The 20,977-nt window shown below is 41.1% G+C and overlaps 1 protein-coding gene across 1 annotated transcript; it reads right to left on the bottom strand.

The window, feature by feature from the left end:
* Positions 1 to 2,958: 2,958 nt before the first annotated feature.
* LOC124924597 lies at positions 2,959 to 16,274 on the bottom strand. Its single transcript, XM_047464612.1, has 9 exons — positions 16,080 to 16,274; positions 15,713 to 15,899; positions 15,484 to 15,661; positions 14,948 to 15,279; positions 14,444 to 14,680; positions 13,941 to 14,377; positions 13,621 to 13,811; positions 13,162 to 13,530; positions 2,959 to 3,145 (listed from the first exon to the last, which is right to left on the bottom strand). The coding sequence occupies exons 1-9, from the start codon at positions 16,272 to 16,274 to the stop codon at positions 2,959 to 2,961; spliced, it is 2,313 nt and encodes a 770-aa protein (XP_047320568.1).
* Positions 16,275 to 20,977: the final 4,703 nt, after the last annotated feature.

Genomic DNA, 20,977 nt, shown 5'->3' with positions numbered 1-20,977 from the left:
CATGACGCTCTGAGCCTTTGTGAGGCTGACTACCTATGCCTCCATCTCAACCAGCTTCTCGAATTTCTGGTCAACAGTGAGATCCGGTAGCATGTTTTTGTAGAATATTTGATGTCGGTGCAGGGCCCATTGACAGTAAACGTCAGTTGTCGCGTGAGCCTGCTCATGAATCTCTTCCATGATTCTGCTAACGAGGTCCTCGGCCGTTTTCCGGGTGTGTTCATCCGCGGATTCATCTTCCTCCTGTAGTCTATTCGAGCCGGCATCAACATCATCATGTCGGACCGATTGTTCTTCGACCATTGGTCCTTTTGCTTTACCGATCTGATCTTCTCCGGTGTGTTGTGAAGCGGTTCGGCCAGAGCTGGATGCCGAATTTTCAGTGTTGAGGGTGTCGGACCGCGGATTAGCCGATCCGGTTGGTTGCCTATCCCCTTCTTTCCGGATTTTTCGTTGATCAGAGCCGTTTTCTTACTAGCTGCTTTCTTCTTTCGACCGCTTGTAGAACCGGAGGCCTTCTTTTTGCCTTGCTTGTCCTCCGGATTAATAAATTGATGGGATTTGATGACTTTTCTTGGGGCGAGGAAAACACCAGGGCCGATGTTAATGTTGTCGTGGCGCATCAGTTTACCAAGTGGGATGGCGTATCCCCATGACCGTTTGGATGTCGGATCCACCATCTCACATAAATTTGTGAAAACTACCTTCGCCTAGTTGATTTTGATGTCGTTGACCAAACCAGCAACCATCTCAATCTTTATCCGGGTGAGGCTATCATAGTTTCCTCCTCGTGCCTGAACCGATTTGGTGAAAATATCGCATAGCGGTCTATATTCCGGTTTAAGTGAGGATTTCTTACCAGATACCGCGATAAGAACCTCCGTATCTGAAAGATCCCGGCATGCCGCCTGGAATGTTTCTTCGTCTGTGACTGCCGAGAAGTCGCTCCCCTCGGATGGTAGATGTAGTACTTCAGCAATCGTGTCCTTCGTCAGTGTGAGCCGTTGACCGCATATAGTTGCGATGATTGTCCCTTCGGTGAGGATGGCGGTTTGAAAGAATTCGTTGACCGCGTCCTGATATAAGACGAATGGCCCGGTCAAGAAATGTTCGAGACCGGACTCGGAGATCTGGGTTAACACTTTCTTTGCCTCCGCCGAACCGTTCGCCCGAACTTCATCGAAGTCGACTTGGACGAGGTGTTTGAACAGCACAGATTCGCAACCCATTGTAGCTTGAATAAATCGAAGGATCGAAGGGTTGAAAGTTTTGAGAGGGTTGAGAGCTAGAGAGAGAAAGTCGATTCGCGTGAGAATTAAAGAAAATGTCTAAGGACCCTATTTATAGTCGCGGGTTGGAATTCCAACCGCCGCGAACCGTCACATCAAGATTGGGCAGGAATTTTCCCTCCAAAATGATTTGGGCGGCAAGTGATGGGCGGGAAATTTTGAGCGGGCTTTTGATGCGGTTATTTAACCGGCGATGAAGCGGTTTTTCTTATAACCGTTTATTAAGTGAGTCGGTTATTTAACCGGCGATAAAGCGGTTTTGTTCTTGTAACTGATTATGAAGCGGTTATTTAACCGTGAAAATGCGCTTATGTAACGTGACCGTTCTATTTACGAGACGGTTATTTAACTGGAGATGACTCGAATTATGTTTAACCGGTTGAACTTTTAGACCGATTTTTTATTTCGCAATTCCGAACCAAATTTTGGACTTTACTAAATTTTGAGCACATTGATTGAAGTGATCATTTCATTAAAGAAAAAAGGAATGACATTGAAGATACCGATACAGAATCGATTTACAGTACATAAAGGAACAAACTTATGTAACTACCATTCTATTGAATCTGTCCACCACCATTTCCTTGTGGAGGACACTTGAGAAGCACATCGGGGTACCCGGTCCAAGATGTGGATTGTGTGTACGGAGAAACCTGCTAATGTGAGGAGCATACCCGAAGCCTTTCTGTGTCTCGACCATTGTCTTCAGGTTATTGAAGATGACCGATGACCAGTTGATGGGGGTGTTGCTGATGATATAGGTCATCATGTCGAAGAGTTTCGTTGAATAGTGTTGATTCGGAGATTGACAGATAATGGATCGGTTGACGATCTCGTGAAAGAGTTGGATGTGATGGAAGAGGCGGGTTTTCAAACCGTGGTTCTCCACCGGTACTTCGGTTCCAGAGAAAAATTGCGCATAGTCAGCCGCTGCACTGCCCACCCGAGATGGGAAATCAGAGAAACCTTCAGTGGGCAGTCTGAACATCCGGGAGAATTCGCTTTCGCGAAGAACATAGTGGTGATTTTTCACCATGGAGATAATGGCATCATCGGATATGATAGCATTTCTGAAAAATTCCATTACCTCTGGAATGAAAACGGGTATGGCTTCTTCGATAAAATCCTGAAGGCCGGTGTCGATTAGGGATTCAAATAGGACTTTCTTTACTTCAATATCCTCAATCGTGAGGACGGATTTGAAGTCGATGCATAAATAGTTTCTTAGTGTGCGGTTCGACATTCTTTCAAAGTTTTTCAAGAGAGAGAAAGTTTAAGGGATTCTGATTTGCTTGGAGGTATGTTGAATTGATAAGATGGGGTCCCTTATATAGATTTGAGATTGGAGGGAAAATAGGGGTATTTAATGCTGAAATTCAGTTTTGTCTCATTTATGAAGGGAATATTTATGTTTCCAAAACTCCTTGGGAAGGAGTTACTTTTGACCGGTTGCGGAGCTCGAGGTAGAGAATCTAGTTAGAAAGTAACTAAGTTTGTGTAATTTCCCATGTAGTTGGAAGTTGAAAGTTACTTTTCATTAATGAGAGAGAAATACAGGAAACCGAAAGGGACATAGTTGAAGCCGAAAAGAAACAAAGTCTAAGCCGAAATGATTATATCGTTACAACCGGTTCGTGCAGCAAAATGACCGGTTGTAGGAAGGAATGACTTAATTTCCGGAGGAGTTGAGGTGTCGGTTCTTCCTCTTCCATGCCTTCTCGAACCATTCATAGAATGAGTCGGCAACTTCCTTGGTTATAACCTGGGCCTGATTCAGTCCTTCACCCGGACAAAGTGGAACACCGAGTTCCATGAGTAGGCAGCTGATCTGAGGAATAAGGTCGGTTTGACGGATGCTGATCATCCAAATCAGGACATCGAATAGCACCCTGGACTAGTTGACATGCGTATCTGTTGTGATAGCGGCCATCATATTGAAAGTTGTAGCACATTAGGTGTTGGTCACATCCTTGCCTAGGATGCTACGACCGATGATATCATTGAGAAGCTGGTATTCAGCTCTTAATGATGATCTGGCACCGTGGTCACTGACCGGATGGTTTGACCGAGAGAAGCTCAAGGAGATTTCGGCCTTTAGTCCGGCCGGGACGTTCAGATTAGTGATCCCTTGCTTCGGAAGATCGAAGCATCTAGAGAATTCACTTTTCGAGAAATCAAACACGGTCCCTCTGACCCTAGATTGAATGAGGGTGTCGAAATGGGGGGTACCACGGAAAACCCTGGCGTTATAGAAGAATTCCAGGACGGTTTCCGGAAACATGACATGTTTGTCATCTAGGAAAGATTTTAGACCGTTATCTTCAAGTGAATTTAGCATTTTGAAGATTTCATAGTGCTCTGTACTTAGAGCTGAGTCGAAATCAACTTGAAGGATGTTTGGAAACTGAGACATTTTTGTCTTAGTGAGAGGATAGGTTGATACTTGTGAATATTTTGTCTGATGTTTACCTAAGTTATATATTAGTAGAGGGATGATAGTATTATCCAGTGGGTGACAGTTAATGTACTCTATTGACCATAGGATAAAACAAATTGCATGAAATAAGCATATCTACAACCTAGAATGTGAGTCATAGGCCTGGACGGTGACAGATATCATATCTTCACGTCTTTTGAGGTATGACATTTTTTCTTTGAAAAGGTATCTTTTCAGAATAGATAAACCTAAACACAGATAATTATTCCATTTTTGTTCGGAAGCCAAATAATCCGGAGTACATTATTTCCAAACCGGTCGGTTTTAGTCATTTGTTCCGATGCGGTTAATTGGTGCATGCACTAAGTAACCGGTCAGTTTACTTTAACTGATAGACAGAGCGGTTCTTCAATAGGTACCTTGGTGAATTTAGAATCCGACAATTTAGGAGGAACTACCGATTTTGTCTGTCCGAACCGATTTTCCCTTTTATACATTTCTAAGAGATAAGCTGATTAATATCGGTTAAACCAAGTATGTTTCTGAAGTGAGAAAACTTAGCTTCCTGTAGAGGCTTTGTGAAGATGTTGGCTACTTGTTGTTCTGTTGATACGTATTCCAGCCGGATATGCTTCAACATAACATGTTCCTGGATGAAGTGATGTCTTATGTCGATGTGCTTGGTTCTAGAATGTAGAACCAGATTATAGGTGATTGCTATGGCACTTGTGTTATCACAGAATATCGGAGACTCTTCGGCTGTGATACCAAAATCCTTCAGTTGTTGTTGGATCCATAGAAGTTGTGAACAGCAACTTCCGGCTTCCAAATATTTAGCTTCTGCGGTTGACGTGGCAACCGATGTCTATTTCTTGCTATGCCATGAAACAAGCCGATCGCCTAGGAATTGACATGTTCCACTAGTACTTTTTCTGTCAACTTTACAACTTGCATAATCTGCATCTGAATAACTTGTGAGGTTAAAAGATGAGTCCTTTGGATACCACAGACCGACTTCAGGGTTCCCTTTAGGTATTTCAAGATTCGCTTTGCGGCTGTGTAATGAGACTGTTTTGGATTAGCCTGGAATCTTCCACACACACCGACCGCAAATAGTATATCCGGTCTAGTTGCTGTCAGGTATAAGAGGGAGCCAATGATTCTACGGTAAGCTATCAGGTCTACTGCCTGACCGTCATCATCCTTGTCCAGTTTGACCGATGAGCTCATTGGAGTAGCGGCTGAGGAGCATGTATCCATCCCAAATTTCTTTAGAAGTTCCTTTGTGTATTTGGGTTGACTGATGAAAGTTCCTCCATCGAGTTGCTTAACCTGAAGGCCTAGGAAGAAGCTTAATTCTCCCATCATACTCATTTCAAACTTGTTAGTCATCAATGTTGAGAATTTTTCACATAGATTAGGATCGGTTGATCCGAAGATGATATCATCTACATATATTTGAACAAGTAGGATATGTTCCTTTTTCTCAAATTTAAATAGTGTTTTGTCCACCGAACCGATGGTGAAATCATGTTTTAACAGAAATGCGGTTAGTGTATCATACCAAGCTCTAGGAGCTTGTTTTAAACCGTACAATGCTTTGTTTAAGCGGTATACATGATTGGGCATATCAACATTTTTGAAACCGGGTGGTTGTTCAACATATACTTCCTCACGTAGCTCACCATTCAAAAATGCACTTTTGACATCCATTTGAAAAACTTTAAAATTTTTGAAAGTAGCAAAAGCTAGAAAAATCCTAATGGCTTCAATCCTAGCTACAGGGGCAAATGATTCTTCAAAATCAATGCCTTCTTCCTGTTTGTATCCTTGTGCCACTAATCTGGCTTTGTTCCTCGTGACCAAACTGTCTTCATTGAGTTTATTTCTAAATACTCATCTTGTTCCAATGACCGGTTGATCTTTCGGTCTAGGGACTAGGTACCAGACTTTATTACTCTCAAACTAGTTTAACTTTTCTTGCATTCCCAAGATCCAATCCGGATTTGACAATGCTTTATTCACTCTTTTCTGCTCAATTTTGGATATAAAAAAGCGGAATTGAAATATTCCTCCATAATTTGTCGCCTGGTTCGAACGGGTTGTGAATGATCACCTATAATTAGCTCAGGAGGATGATTTGTATTCCTTTTGAGATTCGGTTCAGGAGTGTCTACCAAATCACCGTTTACTTGATCAAGGCTAGACATATCGGTAGGCTGAACAAGAGTGTCAGACCGACCGATTTCCTCAGTTTGAACCAAGGTGTCAGCTTCCTGCCGTGGGACAGCTTGATCCGGCTGGGTTTCATCATTACTCATTTGGTTATGGACAAACCGTCTAAAAACCGGAATCTCATCTTCACTATCAGAGTGGATATTGTTGTTTTCCAATCTGTTGTGTAGATCAAAGGATGATTCAGTGTTGCTTTCAACCGATTTATCGAAAACGACATGAAGTGATTCCTCCACGATTAAAGTTCTAGTATTATATACTCTATAAGCTTTACTAACTGTTGAGTAACCTAACATGATCCCAATATCGGATTTTGCATCAAAAGCAGATAGTTAAGTTTTGCCATTTATGTGAATGTAACATTTACAACCGAAAATCTTAAGATACTTAAGGTTAGGAATCCTATCAAAGTATACTTCATACGGTGTTTTGTTGTGATACTTGTTAATCAGAGACCGGTTTTGTGTGTGACATGCAATATTGATAGCCTCAGTCCAGAATTTCTAGGCATTATCCGAATCGGCTATCATGGACCGTGTGGCTTCCTTGAGAGTTCGGTTTCTTCTCTCAGCCAGGTCATTCTGTTGAGGAGTCCTAGCACTAGACAACTCGTGTCTAAGACCGGATTCATCAAGGAATGCATTTAGAGTACTATTTGTAAATTCGGTTCCTCTATCACTCATTGTTAAGATCTAGGTCGCGACTGGAGGACCGGGGTCTGGCCGGTTAACGCCTTCACTCAACGGTTGGTGTTTAATCCGGTTAGAGATTAACATTGGGTTTCAATACTACACAAACTGTCATAAACCCTTGAACCAAGTTCAAGTGCGTAAGTGGTTTGTTTCAGGTTGAAGTAGCACACACACAAGATAAGTAGAACCGGATTTAGATAAAGTCGGTTTGGAGTTGGGTGGGTCGGTTTGGGATTCAGTAAATTGGTTTAAGTGATGTTGAATCGGTTAGGGCGGTATGAGTCGGTTAGGATATTGAGTCGGTTGGAAAATAGACCTGACAGAAAAGAAGAACACAAGACAGGTTTTTATGGATGTTCGGAGATAAAACTCCTATGTCACCCTTCCTCTCGAAATCGCGAGAAGGATATTCACTAAGGAATACACAAACACAATCCGATCGAGACTTATTTGCTGCTCGATAACACTCGTACAATTCTCACAGAAATTAATCACACTTAAGCTCTCAATCTTGTAGAGAGATAAACACACTTAATTTTAGAGCTTGTAGTTGGTAGAACTTATGACCGTTTTTCACTTGTTGCTGGAGCTTGGTAACCGTATGATCAAAACTTGGGTAGTTGAATTTTCTTAGAACTGCATTTACTCCTCTTCAGCTCCTTCTTTTATAGGTGTAATGTGCCAATGGTCACATTTCATTTCCTTGAGTTTGATTGGTTGAGCAGAGGTTCAGTGATTCAGACCTGGCGGTCTACGCTTCCAGTGTATAGGTCAAACCGGCTAGGTTTGTCTTTTACTCAATATGGCAACTGTCGGTTGGACAGTTGCCTGTACTTGGAGGATTGCGCCTCTGATTTATCCTGGAGTGGAAAGATCTGGTCGGACGATCTTCTACAGCCTGCAGATTATCTTCAGACTTGTATGAATATGGCAATGCTGAAATTTGTCCATTCGGTATCATCCTCAACAGATACTTGAAGTATCTATTTGTACTGGTCGGTTGTTTATGTTAACCGGATGGCTTCCGGTTTTTCCATAGCTTCTTATTTTCCGAATGTTCAACGATTTTGGCCTTTTGATTTGACCGGTCTTATCTTCTTGTTCGATCAGGTCTTTGTTCGGTTGGGTTGCTTGACCGGTTGAGTAACTTTACCGGTTCAGTAACTTGACCGGTTGGGTAACTTGATCGGTTGATTGCTTTAACTGTTCCTACACAAGAGATTTGTTTTTGTTATGTTTTATTTAACCGATCTAATTTTATCTAACAATTTCTCCCTTATTGATTATTTTATTTAAAATATTCAAAACTATGTAAGAATGCAAATGTAGGCCGGATGTTTTTAAAAGTTTATTTGGCCGGATTTTTGGAAACTGACATGGAATATTTTTTCGAAAAATTTTGGAAAATTTTGAGAAAAATTTTTGGAAAATTTTGAGAAATTTTTTATCTTTTATCTAACAATTTCTCCCTTTTTGATTATTTTATTTGAAATATTCAAAACTATGTAAGAATGCAAAAGTAGGCCGGTTTCCAAAAATACTTGATATATATATATGAAATATACTAAGGTAAAAATACTTTATATATATATATAACTGAATTAAACATAGGAAATATAAGTAAATAAAGCCCTATTTCTTCGATCTGGGCGGCAAGAATTTTTCCAGCTGTTCAGTAGTTGCTTTTCCTTTGACCGCTGGAACCGGCCTAGATGAGGATCCTTGACCGCCTGAAATGCCGATGAAAGGAGAAGCCGGTGGAGCAAATCATCTAATTGGAGCTACGGCAAGACCTCGCGGTCTTTTGGTTAGTTGTACGCCTTCTTCATCGAGATCTTCAATTGAAACTGGGTTGTTTGGAGGGTCGATAACCGTCTAAAAACCGGAATTTCATCTTCACTATCAGAGTGGATATTGTTGTTTTCCAATCTGTTGTGTAGATCAAAGGATGATGCAGTATTGCTTTCAACCGAATCATCGAAAACGAAATGAAGTGATTCCTCCACGGTTAAAGTTCTAGTATTATATACTCTATAAGCTTTACTAACTGCTGAGTAACCTAACATGATCCCAATATTGGATTTTGCATCAAAAGCAGATATATAGGTTTTTCCATTTATGTGAATGTAACATTTACAACTGAAAATCTTAAGATACTTAAGGTTAGGAATCCTATCAAAGTATACTTCATACGGTGTTTTGTTGTGAAACTTGTTAATCAGAGACCGGTTTTGTGTGTGACATGCAGTATTGATAGCCTCAACCCAGAATTTCTGGGCAATACCTGAATCGGCTATCATGGACCGTGTGGCTTCCTTGAGAGTTCGGTTTCTTCTCTCAGCTAGGCCGTTCTGTTGAGGAATCCTAGAACTAGACAACTCGTGTATAATACCAGATTCATCAAGGATGCATTTAGAGTACTATTTGTAAATTCGGTTTCTCTATCACTCATAATGCTGTTCATTCGTGTTGATTTTTCATTTTGTAAATGTTTAAGCAATGTAATTAAATTTGGGGCGGTTTCACGTTTGGAAGCCAAGAATATTACCCATGTGTACCTAGAATAATCATCAACAACTACCATAGTATACAGCATACCTCCTAGGCTGACGACCCTAATCGGTCCAAATAGGTCCATGTGAAGGAGATCTAAACATCGGTTAGATTGAATGTGTCATTTACTCTTAAAGGTTGACTTAGTTTGTTTACAAATTTGACATGCTGAACAGACCTTATCCTTATTGAATACTATATCAGGAATTCCTTCAACTAGCTTTTTACCGCGGATATAGTTTAAAGTTTTCAGGTTTAAGTGGTTTAACCTCTTATGCCACAGCTAGGTTTGATCGGTTTTAGCCACCATGCAAACAGGGTATTCTACTTTATTTTTCCAATCTACCTTGTATATATTTCCTAACCTATTTCCGGTTAGTAGTATGGTACCTTGAGAATTTTTAACTAAGCATGCATGTTTAAGGAATTCTATAGTGTATCCAGCATCACACATTTGGCTAATGCTTAACAGGTTAAATGCAGGTTTTCAACTAAGAGTACATTAACAATTGTTAAATTACCATGGACAATCTTACCCTTGCCCACAGTTCTACCTTTCGAGTTGTCACCGAAGGTGATCATTGCACCGGTTTCTATTCTGATATCGGTTAGAAGATTGTTGTTCCCGGTCATGTATCTGGAACACCGCTATCCAGGTACCATTAAGAGTTTCCTAGCCGTTTCTTCATATCCGGCAAAATATACATATTTACAACTATTTTGTACCCACATTTACTTAGGTATCCAGACTTTAATAAGTCAAATAACTTTCCCGGTTATAATTCTAACTAGTTTTCCTGCACTTGGTTTAGAGTCTTTCTGCTTTCCTACAGGTTCCTTATTCGGAGGTGGCCTTTGGTTTAACCTATGTGGTTCGTCTTTCTTACCTTTGGGCCGGTTGGCTATCCTTTTCTCAGGGTGAAACCATTTTTCAGAGCTGGTTGGACTTACATAAGTTAGATCGTCTTCCGGATATGAGGCGCTTAGTTCATCTTCGTTGGTTAAAGAGATCTTGACGAACTTTACAAAGGAAGGGTTGCCTTTTGTAAGGTTTATTTTGTCAAGATGGTTCCGGTTGGTGGATTCGTTGTCTTTGTACCCAACACCAAATTTGCATTTGGGATGTCTCTTGTATTTAGACATCTGGTTCACCATGTCACTGGATCTTTTCCATGCAACTATTCTATACTGAATTTGGGCCTCATCCTCTTCGGTCAGCTCTTGGACTGATTCCTCGAACTATTTAGTCTCAGAGAATGGTTCTGGTGCTACCTCGGTTTCCAGGATTCTATCAGGTTGGATGATTTTTGGTTCGGTCAAGGTAGGTGCTATGGGGTCGGTTCTAAAGTTGAGTTGGGTAGGTATTAATGTTAATAGGTTCTTATATTCTGCTACCATATCATTTAGTGCATTGAATAACTCATCTTTAGTAAATTCATCACAGGGAGAGTCGAATACATGTTCCTCGTTTGCCATGAGGCATGTTAGTTCATCATCATTGTCACTGTGAGCCCAAAAGCTTCTTCCGTCATCGGCTATCAGTGCTTTCTGAACTGCACTTCCTTCACCGGTTTGTTGGTAATTATTTCGGTGATTCTGATTGTCCGGTTTCCGGTCATCCCGTCTTGCTTTTCTACATTACCACTTGAAATGTCCCAAACAATTGCAGTTATAACATCTAACATTAGATTTATCACCGTAGTTATAGTTGTTGTTTGTGGGTTGGCTTGTCTTCATGAATCGGCCAAATTTCTTTGCAAGCATTGCCATGGCATCCTCGGTGAACTGTTCAGCGGTTCTGATCGGTGCAGGAGCAACCGGTTCTGTGGATGTGACCAATGCTCTGGTTGAGGTTGAGGCTGAGACTTCATCTTCAGTCCTAGATCTCATTTCAAACTCATATGCCTTAAGATCTTCGAATACATCGTGTAGCTTCATCTTGCTTAGACTGTTTGATTCCCACATTACCATTGTTTTTATATACCATGCACTTGGAAGAGACCTTAGCGCTTTCATGATGAATTCCTTGTTGTCATACTTCTTGCCGAGAATTGATAGCTCGTCTATCACATCTGTGAACCGGTCACTGTATTCTCTCATTGTTTCTCCCGGTCTCATCTTGATGTTTTCAAACTTCTAGGTAGCCACCATTATCTTGTTTTCCTTGATTCTTTCATTTCCCTCATGAATTTGAATCACTGCTTCCCATATTTCCTTTGCGGTTTTGTAATCTCGGACCTTGCAAAACGTATTTCTGTCAAAACCGTTAGAGATACGGTTTTTGGCATGGTTGTCCAGATTGTTTCTTCTCCTATCTACAGCTGTCCAGTCCTTTCTGTCTTTATCAATCTTTACCGGTCCTTCGGTCAGGATGAACTGCATCTCGTCATCCATGGTGATTAAATGCACGTGCATGCATGCCTTCCAGTTGGCGAAGTCGTCACCTTCTAGCATTGGGGGCCTATCAAACGACATGCTTGCTTGAGTATTGAAAACTAACTGCTTTGATACCAATTATTAGGATCTAGGTCGCGGCTGGCGGACCGGGGTCTAGCTGGTTAGCGCCTTCACTCAACGGTTGGTGTTTAATCCGGTTAGAGATTAACACCGGGTTTCAATACTACATAAACTATCACAAACCCTTGAACCAAGTTCAAGTGCGGAAGTGGTTTGTTTCAAGTTGAAGTAGCACACACACAAGTTAAGTAGAACCGGATTTAGATAAAGTCGGTTTGGAGTTGGGTGGGTCGGTTTGGGATTTAGTAAATCAGTTTAAGTGATGTTGAATCGGTTAGGGAGGTATGAGTCGGTTAGGATATTGAGTCGGTTGAAAAATAGACCTGACAAAAAAGAAGAACACAAGACAGGTTTTTATGAATGTTCGGAGATAAAACTCCTACGTCACCCCTTCCTCTCGAAATCGCGAGAAGAATATTCACTAAGGAATACACAAACACAATCCGATCGAGACTTATTTGCTGCTCGATAACACTCGTACAATTCTCACCGAAATTGTAATCACACTTCAAATACACACTTAAGCTCTAAATCTTGTAGAGAGATAAACTTGCAATAAATCTTAGAGCTTGTAGTTGGTAGAACTTATGACCGTTTTTCACTTGTTGCTGGAGCTTGGTAACCGTATGATCAAAACTTGGGTAGTTCAATTTTCTTAGAACTGCATTTACTCCACTTCATCTCCTTCTTTTATAGGTGTAATGTGCCAACGGTCACATTTCATTTCCTTGAGTTTGATTGGTTGAGCAGAGGTTTAGTGATTCAGACCTGGCGGTCTAGGCTTCAGACCTGGCGGTCTAGGCTTCCAGTATATAGGTCAAACCGGCTAGGTTTGTCTTTTACTCAATATGGCAACTGTCGGTTGGACAGTTGTCTGTACTTGGAGGATTGCGCCTCTGATTTATCCTGGAGTGGAAAGATCTTGTCGGACGATCTTCTGCAGCCTGCAGATTATCTTTAGACTTGTATGAATATGACAATGCTAAAATCTGTCCCTTCGGTATCATCCTCAACAGATACTCGAAGTATCTATTTGTAATGGTCTGTTGTTTATGTTAATTTGTTAACCGGATGGCTTCCGGTTTTTCTATAGCTTCTAATTTACCGAATGTTCAACGATTTTGGCCTTTTGATTTGACCGGTCTTATCTTCTTGTTCAGTCAGGTTTTTGTTCGGTTGGGTTGCTTGACCGGTTGAGTAACTTGACCGGTTGAGTAACTTGACCGATTGATTTCTTTAACTGTTCCTGCACAAGAGATTTGTTTTTGTTAAGTTTTATTTAACCGATCTAATTTTATCTAACAATCATTCATCCAAAAAGAACCAATATTCGAAAAGCTTATCAAGAAACCATGTTCAATAAAATTGAACAGAGTAAAAGAAGAGAGATCATTGTTCTTCCCTTTTTACTCGAGGATCGGTTGGACTCATTTTTTGCCCGAGAAGCATGTTCATGAAATGAGGATAGCCGCGACCACCACGACCTCCTCCATTCGATCTTCCTCCACGCTCAGCAACACTGCCACATCCACCTTGATCAACATTAGACAACCTACTCCGGCCGCCACCATTTCTTCCACCACGCTCATAACCACTTCGACCACCACCTCTCTTGGTTGGCCTAGGATTGTCATCAGAACTTAGGGCCCGCCTGGATCTGGTCCCGGTTGCTACACCATCGTTCCTTCTGCTTGACTCACCTTGATTTGGTCGAGGTTGGGCACCTTCAGCATTGCCTAAAGCATCTTCCATAGATTGAAACTTCCTGGCAAGGTTCTCAGCAAAAGCTTGTCGTTCATTGTCATTTCTGTTCATGCACCCTTGCATTTCTACCAACTGATTCTTCACCAGACTGAGTTCATCCAAGGTTTCCTTGTGGCGTTCGTCATTGATGTGCCTCTCAATGTCAAATAGTTCACTTTGGTGGTTGAAGCTTTCCTGTTGAAATTTTGAAAACTTTACATTCGAGACATGGGTCTCATACGTATTCATCTTCAGGGTCTTATCCAGCTCAGTTAGGATCTTGAACATGTTGCTGAAATTCGCTCTTTCCTCTTCCCTAGAGATCATTGACTGACACATAGTCTTCTGCATTGAGGAGAGCATAGACCTCATAGATCTTAACAATTTATTTCCTCTAGCAGATGGACCTTCGTGAGAAGACACTTCTTCAGATTCAGCAGCCATACTTTGAATAGGCTCAAAGTTTGTATGAACCTGCAAGGATTGCTCAGGCTGAATTACTTCAGCGTTCTTAGCCGCTTTCTCTTGTGCCTCTTCTTCGTCAATTTCTCTTTGTGCCCTTTCAAATCTTTCGAGCAAACTTCCAGAATAGTGATGGGGAGTGGTTATGTTTTCGTGAACACTTCCCACAACACCATCAGGAAATAAGTAAGTTTTAACAAACTTTGGTTGCTCATCTTGTTCCTCCTCAGACGAAGAACCTTCTTTTTCATCATCTTTCTCTTTAGAGGGTTCCCCCTCAGTTCTTGCGGTTTCAGGCTGAGTGACCTCAGCCAATTTCTCTTGAGCACCCTCTATTCTTGCAACATGGGTTACAATTTCATTTTCTTCAATAGGAGCTTTCAATGCCTCCTCTACTACATCTTCTAAGGTTACTTCTTCAACATTTGTCTCAAGAGCTTGTTCAGGCTCTTGAACATTCACCATTTCTTCTTCTTCTTCATGAGGGAGCTCTTGGACAGGATGATCTAAAATACGTCTCTCTTCGGCAGACAGGGTTCCGAATTCGATCAGGAGAGCAGCATCTGATTCATCGGCGTTTGGAATATCCATTGCCTCTTCTTCGTTGAGCGGTTTTGCGCTAGAGCAATCGGCACCATGAATGTATCTAGATGCAGCAGAAACATAGCTTTCGATGATATCATTCAACTTCTTCAACACTTTGACTTCAACATCAGCTCCTTTTGCGTCAGGGTTGAAGTTTGCTTTCCTGGCTTCATAAATTGGAAACAGGGTTTTTCCAAGAATGCAAGCTTCCACCAGTTCTCTTTTGTTCAACGCTTCACCCACATCTGAAGTTCTTGCCCACTTTAGAACTTTCTTCTCATTTGCTACTCTCTTCTTCCATTCTTTTGATATGGCAGCATTGGACAGAGAGTCGTTGTACTTAGATGACAGCCTCTCAGAATGCCAGGAATCATAGATTTCTAATTTTTTAGAGGAGAGAACTTTTACTTGATCCAAAATGAGATCAACAATACCTCTTGCTTCAGATGCCTTCTCAGGAGCCTGAAATGCAATGGACTTCCCTTTTCCAACAACTTCTACAGGTTTTGGAGCTGGTCTTGGTTCACTAATCATAATACCTCTTGTCCCTTTCCTGGCCCGCAACAGTTCGATGGCCGATTGAGGTTTCAAACAGAGCTCAGCAGGAAGCTCTCTACAGACAATCTTTCCGACCACCAAGGAATCCTTGGGAGCAGGAATATTGGGTCCACCAGTAACAAGGATAGGAACGGCACCTTGTTCTGGTTTTGACGACTCTGTAGCACCGGCGGCTACATGATCAAATTGAGTAACAGGAGACTTCGCCCTGTTAATGGTTTCATTATTTGGACCAGCTGACTCAACAGCAGGCCCTTCAGCAAATTCTCTCAAAGGAGAGAAAACAGATTCAGCTTGTTCCACTTTGGGAACAACAAATTTTGGCATGGCAGCCAAAGACTTAGAGGACGTTACCTTAGCGGATTTAGACGCACGGGGAGCCTTTGTCTTCTACTCCTAAGAGGCACAGGACCTCGAAGGTTTCCTCAAGAAGGTTGAGGGAGTAGATAATGATGTCATCGGGGTTTCAGCAAGTACGCCTAGACCTTGCTTCACTCTTGAATCAACGGATTCGGTGTCCTTCTGATTTGGGGTTTTCATGCTGGAGGAACTGGCCTTCGATTCATTCACAGTTCTGGATTTCTTTGCCCCTGTTGACATAACAGAAACAGAGGGCTTTGATCGGGTGGAAGGCCTTCCACCAGTCTGGAAACTAGAGGCCCCAGATGCAGACTCTAGGTTGTTCATCACCCTAATCAGAGTGCTGGCCACCGTAGAGGCAGTGAAAACTCTTGCGTAGTTAATCTGCGCCGGTTTGCCAACAGGAACCCCCAAAAACTTCAACAGGTGGCTTAGTTGAGCCGCATACGTGATACTCTCCTTGTTTGTCTGGATGATAGAGTAACACATATTCTGAAACAGGGTATGACCCCAGTTCACTTGGATTCCTTTAGAAATGGCGCACATATAGTCAAAACGGTCTTGACTATAGAGATTGAACGAGCCGACCTTCCCTTGCAGCGCCTTCGCCACCACGTCATTTAGGAGAATAAAGTGGGGTTTGAATACCTTCTTATATCCATTCACATGGATCTTAGAACCGTCAGCAAAGAAGGAAGTCTTCATTTCCTCCATGATTTCAGAAGAGAGCACCAAGTCGAACAGATGACCCTCCGTTGGAAGTTCAAAGAACTCCGCATACACCGCTTTGTCAAAAGAGATCTCTTTTCCGTTAACGGTTGCTACGATGGAATCATCCACCATAACTGTCGTTGTGAAAAACTCGCGAACTTCGTCTTCATAGAAGATGAACGGTCCGCCCAAATACTTCCTTAACCCAGAATATTCTAGGGTTTGGAACATTTTCACCACCTCCAGCTGATCAAACGAGTACATCGATGGAAAGTCCACCTGCAAAGTATAGTGACCGAGCGTGATTTTCTTCACCATTTTGAGAGAATATGAATCGATACGATATCTCAAAGAGTTTTAGTGAGAGAAATGCAAGAAAAGTAGGGTTCTTAGAGATTTCGAGAGATTGAAAGTTTTCAAAATCATGCAGGAATGTCCTTATATAGATGAAAAATGGAAATACTGAATAACCGTCTATTCTAGGGGTATGGCCAATTAATAAATGTTAGACGTCCTTTTTCAAGAAGTACTCATTAAAAGTGAGGGTATATTAGTCATTTTCTCTAAACTTGATAGACACGTGTCTTCATGTTATTAAGAGATGATTGTTCGATATTTTGAGCGGGAAAAGTAGATAGCTCTCAGCGTGTGACAGTTGTCCCTGATCAGTCTAATCGGCACGTAGTTAGATGTTTTTCTTACTTCACAAATAACACAGCGTCTATTAGACGGATGAGTGTATTAGACGCATACGTCTAATTCCGTGTAAATAACAAATCCGTCTAATGTTTATTAGACGTGTCCGTCTAATTCCGCATAAACACCACGTGTTAGACGTGTGTTTGTTAGACGTGAGCATCCTTTTTCTCAAGACGTAAACACGTCTAACATCTATTAGACGTGTCCGTCTAATTGCGTGGATATAAAATCTCAACATATAGTCTTAGATGTATGTATTGTGAGCAAAAACACGTCTAAAGACATACTTTTCTTTTAGACACCCTTGTCTAATTAGACCGATTAAGGATATTCGTCTAGAGAATATCTTTAATTCCAACAAAAATTTTCTTCTCAAAAATGAATATGGACATAAGAGTTTTATAAATAATTTTTGTGGTCCAAAGACCAAAAATATTTTTAACAAATAAAAACAATTATTCTTCCAGAATGGCAAGTGCCATTGTTGATCTTCCAAGTTGTGTACTCAGATGAGTACTCTTCTAGCTTCCTTCTTGCTATCCTCCTGCATCACCTACAAAATAAACTATTTACAAATCTTGGTACCCACACTCAATTGGGTCCTCGATCAATTAGTCCCTTAGGAATCCATATTTGAGTTAATGCAAAAGATTTTGACTTAACAGATGACTTCCTGCTAGCCACTGATCCTTTGACTTTTAAAAAGGGTTTTCTTTTAAAACTCCTTGACTTAGAGTCAGGTTTTAAGTTACCATACTTATTAGCCTTTTAAAGCTTATTCTTAAGGCAGCTAACAGTTGGTGGAACATAAACTTATTCATTTTTAAAAGCCACTTCTTCATGAATAGGATCAGATTCAATGTCAGTCATACTTCCTTTGACAAAACTTATTGGCTTAATTTTGTCATTTTGCTTTGACTTTTTGCAGGACAGGTTAGGATCATTGCTATCAAATCCCAATCCGGATCTAGATCCAGCAGGTTTCAATATGCTGATCTGATATCTGACAGTATCACCGAACCTTGTCCATACACAGACAACATAGTTAAGCCTTTTGTTTTCAGATGAAAGAGTTTGAATCTGTTCTTTGAGCATCTCATTTTCAGATGAGATCTCTTCAATTTTATTTTCAAAAACATGTGACTCTTCCTCTTTAGACAGATTTGGTTCATTTAAATCTGATGAAGATTTAGTTTTATTTAGAGATTCTGCTAGCTTTCTGTACTCGATGACTATTTCATCTAGTGCAGCTACCAGTTGTTCCCTTGAAAATCTTTCGGAGGAGAAATCAAATACCTCAGTTTCCTGAGTTCCTTCCTCATCTTCTCTGGCCATGAAGCAAGCCACGTCTTCTTCATCGCTTTCACTGGATGAGAAGTACGAGCCACGGCTGCTTCCTCTACTCTTTCTGTCACCGGCCATAAGAGCCTTCAGCTCTTTTCCATCTTCCTTGGCATCTTCACGCTTTGGCTTCCGGCATTTCGATGCATAATGACCTTTAATACCACAGTTAAAACAAGTAACATTAGTTTTAGATTTTCTATTATCATTAGAATTTGAAGAGTTTGAGTTATAGTTTCTCTTCTTCATGAAGTCGCCAAACTTCTTCACAAAGAGAGACATGGCATCGCTTCTCAACTGCTGAGCTTCCATCTTCACGTCCGGAGCAGTTGGTGGCTCTTCAGCAGTCACCAACGCCTAGGCAATAATAACGGACGAGGGTTGATCTTCTTCCATCCTACAGTTCATAGGCCTTGAGGTCAGCGAAGAGATCAAAGAGAGAGATCTTGTTCAGATCTTTGGATTCTCTCATCACCATAGTCTTTATGTGTCATTTCCTTGGAAGAGCACGCATGACCTTGATAGCAAGCTCCCGGTTGTTATAGGTCTTGCCTAGGATGGATAGAGATGAGACGATCTTGCTGAATCTGGTGTCGAAATCGTTCATTGTTTTACCAGGACGCATTTTGAAGCTGTCGAACTGTTGAGTGGCAACCATGATCTTGTTTTCCTTGGTTTGCTCGTTGCCCTCACACAGTTGAGTGAGTCTGTCCCAGACCTCTTTGGTAGTGTCACATTCGATGATGTAGTTGAATATACTGTCATCGAGAGATCTGTACAGAATATCAAGAGCCATGTTGTTGAGGTTGTTCTGCCTCTTTTCATCAGCAGTCCAGTCGGCCTTCTCCTTATCAATCTTGATAGGACCTTCTGTGACAACACTCCACATGTCATCATGAAGAGATGAGAGATGAGCACGAACCCTTTTCTTCCAAACAATATAGTTTTCGCGAGAGAAAGTTGGAATGACTGTAGCACTGGCATCTTTGGGTATGTTCGACATATTTCAGGAAAGGCTAGAGAATAGAAACAAGGCTCTGATACCAATTGATAGGATCGACTTTATCAATAGAGACGGGGGTCTGACTAATGATGAAGGCTTATGAAAAACGGTTTGATAGAAATCATGTTAGGGATTAATATCTCTTTCTATTCTACGCAAACTTGTGTAAACACTTGAAACAGATTCAAGGCGGAATCGTTTACTTGGGTTTGAAACACGAGATGAAATATGAAAAGATGACAGAAAAGAAGAACACAGCAGTTTGTTTATGGATGTTCGGAGAAACTCTCCTACGTCACCCCTTATTCCAACCACCGGAAGGATTCACTATAAGATGATAAGAATCAAATACAGTTTACACACACTTAGCTCACTATTGAACAGAACACTTTCTGTTCAATTACAAGATGAAGAAAATTACTCATCTAATGTGTTTTGATTCTAGCTCTCCCTCTCTCGATTCACACACAGTACAATCAGAAAGAAGCTTCACAGAATGAGTTCAGTAAGCAAGATGATTGAGTAGTCTCTCTCTGCAAAATCAGAATGCTTGTTCGTAAAATTGGTTAAGGCAAAAGTTACTTCTTCGTCCGTTGTCCTTAGGATTGATTAAATACTGAGTAGGAGCTAACGGTCGAATCTTCAAGAATGATATGTGGCACTCTTCCATTGGAATGCCTCCATTGTACACAGCAGGTTCTGAGCACAAGGATCGTAGCCGTACCGAACTGGTAGTGCGCCGAATATTCCATCAGGGATGTACCTGCAAAACAGGTAATGTGAGGAAAATTCTATTACGTGGCATTCCTTGATTGGATGCATATAACTGTAGTACTAATCTTCACTGGAAAGTGGAGCAGGAGTATGGTACAGCTATAGCACGTGGATAGGAGAAATGCTAGATTCAAGCGTACTGCTTGAACAGAGCATTAGACGTATTTCAATTAGACGGATTTGAGAAAATCCGTCTAATGAAATAAGTCAACTCCTTCTAATGAAAAACGTCTATTAGACCGCCTGGTCTAATATAATTAGACTCGCGTCTAATTTCAATAACCATTAGACCGGCACGTCTAACTCCACTGAGTTAGACTGCCACGTCTAATTCCGGTTCTACCTCAGACTTGTCTGAAGGAGTTAGACTCACGTCTAACTTTCACTAATTAGACAACCCGTCTAATTATAATAACCATTAGACCGGCACGTCTAACTCCACTGAATTAGACTGCCACGTCTAATTCCGGTTCTACCTCAGACTTGTCTGAAGGATTTAGACTCACGTCTAACTTTCACTAATTAGAAAACCCGTCTAATTATAATAACCATTAGACCGGCATGTCTAACTTCACTGAGTTAGACTGCCACGTCTAATTCCGGTTCTATCTCAGACTTGTCTGAAGGGGTTAGACTCACGTCTAACTTTCACTAATTAGACTATCCGTCTAATTCCGCGTATTTATTAGACCATCCGTCTAATTCTTTACGTCTATTAGACTTACATGTCTAACTCCGATGAGTTAGACTGTACGTCTAATTCCGTGTATTCATTAGACCATTCGTCTAATTCTTTACACATCTATTAGACTTACACGTCTAACTCCGATGAGTTAGACTGTACGTCTAATTCTATTAGACTCACGTCTAATTCCATTAGACTAACGTCTAATTTACACGTCTATTAGACTGCACGTCTAACTCCTTTGAGTTAGACTGTGCGTCTAATTCTATTAGACTTGCGTCTAATTCTATTAGACTTGCGTCTAATTCTATAGACTTGCGTCTAATTTTATAC

This window comes from Impatiens glandulifera, chromosome 2 (genome assembly GCF_907164915.1).
Source record: "Impatiens glandulifera chromosome 2, dImpGla2.1, whole genome shotgun sequence".
In the NCBI taxonomy this organism is placed as follows: domain Eukaryota; kingdom Viridiplantae; phylum Streptophyta; class Magnoliopsida; order Ericales; family Balsaminaceae; genus Impatiens; species Impatiens glandulifera.
The sequence above is the reverse complement of the archived record's forward strand: the minus strand, read 5'-3'. Positions and strand labels throughout refer to the sequence as shown.

What these genes read in the sequence shown, in the direction of transcription:
- LOC124924597 (XM_047464612.1), bottom strand. Translation starts at nt 16,274, where the DNA reads ATGGTGGATGATTCCATCGTAGCAACCGTTAACGGAAAAGAGATCTCT. An exon ending in GGCCTCTAGTTTCCAGACTG is followed by an intron (nt 15,662 to 15,712) that starts GTGGAAGGCCTT and finishes TTATGTCAACAG; the next exon opens with GGGCAAAGAAATCCAGAACT. An exon ending in TTCATGAACATGCTTCTCGG is followed by an intron (nt 3,146 to 13,161) that starts GCAAAAAATGAG and finishes TTGGATGATCAG; the next exon opens with CATCCGTCAAACCGACCTTA.